This window comes from Prorops nasuta, unplaced genomic scaffold (genome assembly GCF_024137725.1).
Source record: "Prorops nasuta isolate Cenicafe-Biocafe unplaced genomic scaffold, Cenicafe_Pnas_1.2 PNAS00015, whole genome shotgun sequence".
Taxonomy (NCBI): Eukaryota; Metazoa; Arthropoda; class Insecta; order Hymenoptera; family Bethylidae; genus Prorops; species Prorops nasuta.
The window spans coordinates 4,552,500-4,561,881 of NW_027116812.1; the positions used below are offsets into that span (position 1 = coordinate 4,552,500).

At 32.5% G+C, this 9,382-nt stretch overlaps 3 protein-coding genes across 3 annotated transcripts; 2 read left to right on the forward strand and 1 right to left on the reverse strand.

Annotated features, from left to right (window-relative positions):
• The first annotated feature begins 1,543 nt into the window (after positions 1 to 1,543).
• LOC136779108 (abasic site processing protein HMCES) lies at positions 1,544 to 3,594 on the forward strand. The gene is made up of 6 exons (XM_066736457.1): positions 1,544 to 2,078; positions 2,155 to 2,377; positions 2,451 to 2,762; positions 2,874 to 2,978; positions 3,055 to 3,206; positions 3,454 to 3,594. The coding sequence occupies exons 1-6, from the start codon at positions 2,059 to 2,061 to the stop codon at positions 3,560 to 3,562; spliced, it is 921 nt and encodes a 306-aa protein (XP_066592554.1). The 5' UTR covers positions 1,544 to 2,058; the 3' UTR covers positions 3,563 to 3,594.
• An 83-nt stretch (positions 3,595 to 3,677) lies between these two features.
• Positions 3,678 to 6,507, reverse strand: car (vacuolar protein sorting-associated protein 33A). The gene is made up of 8 exons (XM_066736449.1): positions 6,367 to 6,507; positions 6,108 to 6,304; positions 5,571 to 6,052; positions 5,377 to 5,497; positions 5,148 to 5,308; positions 4,302 to 4,844; positions 4,111 to 4,233; positions 3,678 to 4,050 (listed from the first exon to the last, which is right to left on the reverse strand). Exons 1-8 carry the CDS (start codon positions 6,469 to 6,471, stop codon positions 3,962 to 3,964), a joined length of 1,821 nt encoding a protein of 606 aa, XP_066592546.1. The 5' UTR covers positions 6,472 to 6,507; the 3' UTR covers positions 3,678 to 3,961.
• Positions 6,508 to 6,641: 134 nt separating this feature from the next.
• On the forward strand, positions 6,642 to 9,312 carry Sep2 (septin 2). The gene is made up of 9 exons (XM_066736454.1): positions 6,642 to 6,751; positions 6,887 to 6,996; positions 7,278 to 7,395; positions 7,474 to 7,810; positions 7,886 to 7,997; positions 8,079 to 8,271; positions 8,353 to 8,480; positions 8,554 to 8,727; positions 8,807 to 9,312. Exons 1-9 carry the CDS (start codon positions 6,712 to 6,714, stop codon positions 8,978 to 8,980), a joined length of 1,386 nt encoding a protein of 461 aa, XP_066592551.1. The 5' UTR covers positions 6,642 to 6,711; the 3' UTR covers positions 8,981 to 9,312.
• The last annotated feature ends 70 nt before the right edge of the window (positions 9,313 to 9,382 follow it).

A 9,382-nucleotide genomic window follows, 5' to 3' on the forward strand; every position in this document is an offset into this window, starting at 1 on the left:
CGGAATTTTGTGATGGATTGTTTTTTTTTTTATTTTTCCTGGAGCTATCCATTAAAGATGGATGACGAGACGGGTCGAGATGCGAATAGCGTGCTTGCTTTTCGTATTTTTTCCCGACACTGAGAGAGCACCACTGTTACTCACTTTCACATCGGCATTGGCAGAATCGGCAGAATGGACTTACTGGTCAGGCCAAGGAGTAGCCGTCATCGTAGGAATGGGGATAAAAGAAAAAAGCGAAATAGAAGAGAGGATTTAGTCACGCCGTCCGTGCCGCCCAATGGTCAAGCCTATACACCTTATTATCTTCACCAGTCTACACTATTTTCCATCTTTTTCCTCGTAATTCCCTCTCTCCTTCCATACTTTACTTACATTCCTTCAATCCCAGTCAATTTTCCTAGAATTCTCCCGAAGCTTATTCTATTGCTTTCCTTTAACCTCTAAATTGATGTGCAAAAAAAACCTATAGTAACGCAGCTGAAGTTTGCTCGAATGCAGTGTCAAAGCTGTTAGCTTAGCTCCGAAAACCAACGAAACCGGTTCGATCAAACCATTTAAAATATTACGTGCGTTGCGTCCTACAACATAAACCTATTTTCGCGATAAACAGAAGCTGATTAAGATAAAAGGAAAAATGTGAAATCTGGTTGCGAATATTACTTATTTCGTGATTGTGATTAAAGGGAGATGTTTTGCCGCGTCTTGGGTGTTTCTCATTGAACGAGCCGCAGGAAAGATTGCTTCACGATCTTCTACATAATTCTTATCTCCACGGGGCATTTACCGCTTTTATATATTTACGAGGTTCCCGTTCCCATGAAGCGTGCCAGAGCATGCATATCTCAATGGAGAGTGCAGAGTGTGGGGAATCGATGCGAGCTCGTGCCTCGTGGCTCTCGATCTCAACAACGTGACATCGGCATTACAATACGAAGAAAACTCGATGAGTTCGCATTCAGGAATTCTCCTGATTCTCCTATTCTGCTTTACGCCCCTTCTTCCAACGTGCTTCCGATCGAGACCCCTACGGCCATACCCGGACTATCCGGCATATAGCATTATCGTCTCCCACCCCACTCCCGCACCCGACCATTTTGGAATTTTAAGTGCCCAGGCAAAGCTATGCTATGTTACTGCCTAAGTGCCAGCAACACTTAAAAAACAGAAAATTCTTTTTTCATTATGTTTTTTTTAGGACTTTTAAATTTCTCATTGTCTGTGAATTAAACATATAATTTAATAATATGAAATGAATTAAAAAAGTTCCCTTTTTAATTTCATATATTATTCATCGAGTGATTCATAGGATATTTGAGTATAATTTATCATCGTGGATTTTAGAGAAATACGAATTTGAATTCCTTTTTCAGGTGAAATAAAAGAAGGGGTAGTTTTATAACAAGTATAAAAGAAAGGTCATGGCTTTTATAACTGACCAGGTATGGCAGTCATCTCCGATTAAAATTATAATGTGTTAGGGTCAGAATTGTTTAAGATTGTAATGTAATTCTTTAGTGGAAACCCAATTTGCTGCGGAAGCAGGATTAATTTTATCCTGTGAACTAAAGTTAGTATAGTTTATTATTGTAATTAAAATGTTTTTAGTAAAAGAATGATGCATTTTGAATTCAGGAATATTTTTATTTGGATCGTTACTACTGCATAAAATCATACAGTTAAAAAAATTATTTATGCAGTATATCCCTTATATGAACTTTTAACTTATTAATTCATATAGAATATGTAATTTCTCTTTTCTGAACAATATGAGTAATAGTTTTGAAATAAAGATACTAATCCCTCATCTGGAATGATTTGCTGTCAAGACATCGTATTTCTTAATAAAATTTTTACTATTTTAAATTCAAAAAGTTTTTAAATTAAGCGCGTGTTGATGTCCTCTGGCGGACAATATAGAAATTAAACTAGTGTACCGATTGACGGCGCGGCTGGGCGCGGCGGCGCGCGTGTTGGTTTTACGGCTCGCGCGCGCTTTGGATTTTATCATTCAAGTAAACATAAACTTGTATTATATACTAAACATTCGTTACTAAAATGTGTGGCAGAGTTTGCTGGCAAGTATTCGTATATAATTATTAGTCTTTATTTTAATTGTTTCTACTTACTATTATAAAAATTACCGTCTTTCAGCACCTTGTCTCCAGACGATTTGTCAAGTGCATGTAGCTATAAAAATAATAATGGTAAATTTGTTAAGGTGCCATGGATTAGAAAGGGCTATGAGTATAAAGAGTGTACAAATATTAGTCCTAGGGATGTAGTACCATGTATTTTAAGTGGAGAAAAAGTTGCAATGGAAGATAAAAGAGTTTTGTGCCCAATGTTATGGTCTATTATACCACCTTGGATACAGGTGTGTATAATTCAAAGGTAATTTCATTAATTTTTGACAGACTTTAAAGTCTAAAAAATGATTTTTTACATAGGGTGACTTAAAACAATTAAATATTGCTACTCATAATAGTTGTGTGGAAAGAGTTTTTGAATCAAAACTGTACTCACCTTTGATTGAAAAAAAACAAAGATGTATAGTTGTTGTTGAAGGTTTTTATGAATGGTCTCAGCAAGGAACAGTAAAAGGAACAAAACAACCCTATTATATATATAAATTACAGAAGGATGGTATTAAAGCAGATGTTACATCTACTTGGAATAATTCCTGGTCAGAGGATGATGGTTGGAATGGATTTAATCTTATAAAATTAGCTGCTTTATTCAACACATTTAAAAGCAAAGAAGTATGATATTTAAGACAAGTAACTTGCTTAAATACTGATTTATTCTAAGATTATCAAAAAATTATTTCAGAACTAACTCATTCATATACATTATATATCTTATACTTTTAGGGAGAAGAAAAATATAGCTGTACTATACTCACCAGAATGCCAAAGTCTAATAAATGGATTCACGATAGAATACCAATTATGCTTAATAGTGACAGGGACGAAAAGGTATTACTTTTTAAATTTAATGCACATTATCTCTAATTTCCTTAAAGCCACTATTGTTTTTTTCCAAAAATATTAGATTTGGCTGCATAATTCAATCACTAGTAGCAAAGCAATCGAACTAATACAAATCCAGGGCACATTTGAAGATACATTAAAATATCACACAGTCTCTAGTATTGTTAATAAATCTCTTAATAAATCTGAGGATTGTAGAAAATATGTCAAACGGTATGTATTAAAAATTTGACTTTATACAGTAGTACTTTAGTTTTATTGAAAGATTGAAGACTAAGTAAAAAGTATATATATCTAAAGAATTACATAAGGCAAATATAGATAATGCCAGTTGAAGTTTTAATTTTCATAATTATTAAATTTGAAACTATAATCACATTTTTGCAGTCACTGAATTTTTATACTTGTAGTCTTTCATAGGCTAAAATAAACACCAAAATATTGATTTTTTTTCTTTTAGAAGTATTGGTCAAACATCACTTTTAAACAATTGGTTAGCTGGAGGGTCTATTGGAAAAAGGAAGTCTGAAGATTCAAATCACAACAATACAAAAAGAACCAAAAATTGAATTTTTCTGTTTTGTACTGACATTGAATAAAGTAGGTACATATTATTTTGCAAAAGATTGCACGTATTTATTGACACTCTTACTTTTGGATTTTAAGTTTTCCAAGTTTAGTTTTCTTCTTTAATTTATACTCATCAGTACATATATGAATATCACAGAGTATATGTATGTTAAAATTAATTAAAACTTAATTATTCAAAAAACAATTTTTGCATTATTTACATGCTATACAAAACTATAATGCACAAATTTACAACAGTATGTGTTTACAGTTGCATGTATATATATATATATATATATGATATAATGTAAGTATATTATATTTGATTACTATGTACACACCTTCGACTGTATCTTTAAGAATTACGTTAAACGTAATTCGAAAATAAAAATCAGTCTTCAATTTTTGTCTAGATCTTCCATCAAAGACGTAAGGAACGTGTTTCCATTTATTAATTTGGTCGTTGCGACTACAAACTCAACGTTTACTAAAAAAAACAACGTAAATTAATCTTTTCCAGTTTTGAGAAAAGTATTATACTACTCACAGTCCTCTTGTTGAGATAAGAAGCGAAGCGCAGAGATCTCTGCAAATGTACAGCCTCCAATAAAGAAAACTAATATTAATTTTGGTGGCTCAGAGTCAGAGTCATTACTAGGGATGGAATTTCCTGTAAGTCATGAAATTATTAACAATGTTCAATGGAGAAATAAAAAAACCCTAAATTTTATTTCATACTTCTGGTAGATAATGTATTTTGCGCAACGTGATTAATCGTAGGACCTGGCAGTAAACCCATGACATCATTCAAGCCTTGCCATCCATTTGGTTGAGCTAATTGTTCTGCTAATCTAACACTTAAAGGAGCATAAATGGAATGCACATAACTAATATCTTTTGGAGCAACTTCACTTTCATCTTCGACAGTGAGTCTCAGTGCCTTTCTTAATACAGTATACTGTCTAGTAGATTGCTGAGCTTTGAGCAATCCACATTTTTCTAAATTTAATATTGATGGCAAATGTTGAAACCCATATGTTTGAATGATTTCTCGCTTGTAATAATCTAATAGTTTAGGCTTTAATCCTGAATTAGCAATTGACTGTATGCATATAAGTCGTAAAACTTTTAATAATGGTTGTTTTTGGGCTATAAGATCTTCAATAAATGCATTGGGCTTATCAGTTTCAATGCAATTCAATAATTCCTGCTCCACTTGTAACGCTTCCAAAAACTCGCTCGAATCTGTCACTTCTTTTATCATTTCTGCTATTGTGGTATCTATTATAAGAAACAAACAAACAAAACTTATTTATGGCTGTTGTAACGTGGCCGAAGTTAATTACTGGCAACCTAATAAAGTAAAGTCGAAGAATCTGTTTTTATCGGACAATTGATATTTCCATGTGAACACAATTATTTGCTCAAGCTTCTCTTCTAATTATCTCTATTTCCAACTCCTTGGCATGAGCCGTGTTTTTTCAACTTTAATTATTTAGGTTGCCAGCAACTAATTTAGGCCTTTTACAACAATCCTTAGCAATTATCTCCTCTCGTAAATTATAATGTTATTTGTTTTCTTACGTTTTGCTAATGATTGTTTTGTAGCTAACATATGAGGTAATTTCGCGACGAACTGTTTTATTTCTTGCACACTTTTATCACCATGTCTTTCATCAAATTGCGACGATATAACTCTAGCTTTTCTGCTCAATACAGGGCCTACTCCATTGAAATTTTTATCCCTAAAAGTAAAGGTTGTTGTAATTCATCATTAAAAGGAATTCAAGTGTAAATATGCAATTAAGCACACCTTATTTCTGCAAATAATTCCTCTCCTGAATGTAATACAATTTGTTTTTTTTCCTGTGTATTCATTGTTGTGGGAGAATCATTGGAATCATTGAATTTTTCAGCAGGTAAGAGAGCAGTACCTAAATTATGTATAATCAATATATTAAAACTATTTCCAAGGAACATTATGAAAGAGAGAATGAAAATTATTACTATTATTTATGCCAAATATTTCATCTATGAGCCCCTCATATGTTAGCTGTGTAACCAATGGTGATAACAAATCAACAGATCTGTCTAATAACAGTAAATGATCAATTTGAACGACAGGTAACAAAGAAGATTGTATTTCTTCTTCCCTATTCAATCTCTCCATTAAATCCCACACTTTGCTTGCAGCTGGTCCCCTGCCTGTTACTTTTAAAATTTTTCCATAAAGCTTTTGTAAGCCATGAATAGCTTGAGCTACTTGATAAAGACACGTGGGATCATTTTCTAAAGTATATTCTTTAAATGCAGCTGGTAATTCCATGGACAAAAGATCATTGTCAAATGGAAATAGATCACATTTAAATTCTTCGATCAATGTAAAACTACCATATACACCTCTAATTTGTAATTTTTTAATACAGAGTAAACTTTTTCTTGGCACAAAGAATAAGAAAAATTCTCTGGTAGGTTTACTGTCCGCTTCCCTAAAATAATTAATTTTTTGTAATAAGAACATATAATTATGGAAGCTATACACACCCATGAACGTTTTCTGCAATTAGGTCCATCAAATTTAACTGTGGCCTGGTAATGAAGATAATATTTGTTATATTTGATGGTAATATCAATTTACCACCAACCAAGGGATATATTTTATTAACACCATGTTCCTGAAGCAAATCATACTTGGCAACTAAGCCACAAGGCCCACCGAGCGAGTGGTCCCAGACTATAGCCTAAATTGTTGATTGCATTATTTTTCATTGAATAGAATATTTGTATAAATAATGATCATTACCTTTGTACCATCAATTTTTTCCAATAATGATAGCAATTGCTTTCTCGCATGTTCGTGTATAAGACCTATATTCAATCTTCCGCCTGATAAATGTGCCGAAGACATTTTTATAGAGGAAATATGTCATAGAGAAAAGTGAAAAAGGGAAACTTGTCAATTATTTAAGGTTATGTAGTAATTGAGGTCAAAGGAAAAGTGTCAATTCATGAAAGCGTTGGTCAATGTCATGGATTAATGTTTTTTTTTCATTACTAACGTGACGACTGTTCACGTTACTAAATTTGACTAAATTTCTGAAGAATCCGAGAGCATAATAATAGGAAATTTGGACTTATAAATTTATGAATGAATGCACTCTTTCCACAAATTTCAATCGGCAAACTCTGTACGTCTCTAATTTTTATAAGATAGTTCAAATTCCTTCTATTATACTTCTGCATTAAGAACTCCCGTTATTAAAAGAACGCGACGGACATGTCATAACCAACTTCCCAAGTTCTTCTGTCATTTTCTGTCATAGGGGTCGGAACTCGGAAGTACACAGCTCTTTTAAGTCCTCTTTGCGTCGTTTCAGTCGTTTCTAACCATATTCTATCAGATATGGCGGCTGTTGAAGTTGAACGAACCAAGGTATGCAAATATATTTCTAAATACTGACCTTTGACAGTGTTATTTTGATTTGAGAAACAACAGCGTATTTGTTGTTTTGAAACCCATACATTCGAACTATTTACAAACACTTAATAGAAGTGTCAAATACCTTCTGTTTGTCTCGAATATACCGTAGGGCGTTGGTTTTCTTCGTTAAAACTTAAAACTGATACTAATTTTAGTAGCCAAATAAGGGTGGAATAGATTCAATTTGTGATTGATTCACTTTTAAGTTAACTATGACATATTCTTTTTTTCAGGCGGAAAATACACTCCGTAACCTGAAATTATCTGGACATGTTGGTTTTGATAGCCTTCCAGACCAACTGGTGAACAAATCTGTACAAAATGGATTTCTTTTTAATATTTTGTGCATTGGTATGCAGCAAACTTTAACTTGATTCTTGCACAATCTATATTCTGTAAAACTGTCTTTATGTATTATCATTATTACAGGAGAGACTGGGCTTGGGAAGTCAACACTTATGGACTCATTGTTTAATACAAGCTTTGAATCCAGTCCAAGCCCTCACAGTTTGCCATCCGTTAAGCTAAAAGCTCATACATATGAACTACAAGAGAGCAATGTAAGACTGAAGCTCACGATTGTAGATACTGTTGGATATGGTGATCAAATTAATAAAGAGGATAGCTTTAAAGCTGTGGTAGATTACATAGATGCACAATTTGAAGCTTATCTTCAAGAGGAGCTTAAAATTAAACGTTCATTATCGACATACCATGATAGCAGAATTCACGTATGTCTTTATTTCATATGTCCAACTGGTCATGGGTAAGAAATATGTTAATACTGACACAAAATAAATATGAAGTAAAGAAACTAATTTTAAACATTGAACCTTGTTAGATTAAAATCTATTGACCTGGTATGTATGAAAAAGTTGGATACCAAAGTGAACATTATTCCTATTATAGCAAAGGCTGACACAATATCCAAGACTGAACTACAAAAATTCAAAGTAATTATTTATATAATAATTCGATATTTATGAATTATAAATGTAACAGTAGAATTAATGTTTTATACTTTTTCTATTTAGACTAACATTATCAATGAACTACAAAATAATGGAGTTCACATTTATCAATTCCCTACTGATGACGAAAGTGTAGCTAATGTGAATTCTAGTATGAATGCTCATGTGCCATTTGCTGTTGTAGGAAGTACAGATTTTGTTAGGGTTGGGAACAAAATGATGCGCTCGCGGCAATATCCATGGGGAACTGTTCAAGGTATTTGGACCTCTATTATTCCAGCATTATATGGAGGAGTTGCTTTTAATTTTTAAGGTTTTATTTAAAATGTTCTTACAGTGGAAAACGAATCTCATTGCGACTTTGTAAAATTACGTGAAATGTTAATCCGTACGAATATGGAGGATATGAGAGAAAAAACTCATTGCAAACATTATGAATTGTATCGTAAAAAAAGGCTGGAACAAGTAAGGGTTGTTGTCTTAAATGATTTTACTATTAAATTTTAAATTTGATGTATTAATTTTTTTAAAACTTCAGATGGGCTTCAGTGACGTAGATAGTGACAATAAGCCTATTAGTTTCCAGCAGACTTGTGAAGCAAAGAGATCTATTCACCTGCAAGAGCTTCAACAAAAAGAGGACGAAATGCGACAAATGTTTGTTTCGCGAGTAAAAGAGACAGAAGCTGAATTGAAGGAAGCTGAAAAAGAAGTGATTACCTTTCATTGATCATTTTCTAAATAAATATGATGCATAAAAATATTAAAATACTGAATCAATGGTTTTACAGCTCCACAACCGATTTGAAAAACTGAAGAAGGATCATACGGAGGAGAAAAAGAAGTTAGAAGAAAGTCGTAAAAAACTGGAAGACGACATATTGGAGTTTACAAGAAGAAAAACGCAATTCGCTCAACAGCCGCAGCATCATACGTTGACTTTAGGAAAAAGCAAGAAAAAGTAATTGTGTTTTCTAAGAAAGTCGATGAACCTAGGAATATCGATTATATAATTTCATTTTATTGCTTGATGCATAATTATTATTATATTAGTCATGAAGTTTGACTTGATACATTTATGCAAATTAATCCAAAGCTGTCGTTAGACTAATTTAAGTGTAGCAATAACCATGTTCGTTTATTAACTGCGGGTAGTGACAGTTCTAAAGTTTCTAATGTACTATCTTATAGGAATTTCACTATTGACAGTACTTGCAATTAATAATCAAATGCGGTAAAAGTATTATATTACAGACAAATATACTCTGACTAAAACTTAATTTCCCCAATATATCACTTAAAATTTATATACATTTTTAAATAAATATATTATTTAAAACTATAAAGGATATCCATTAAAAAGCCTC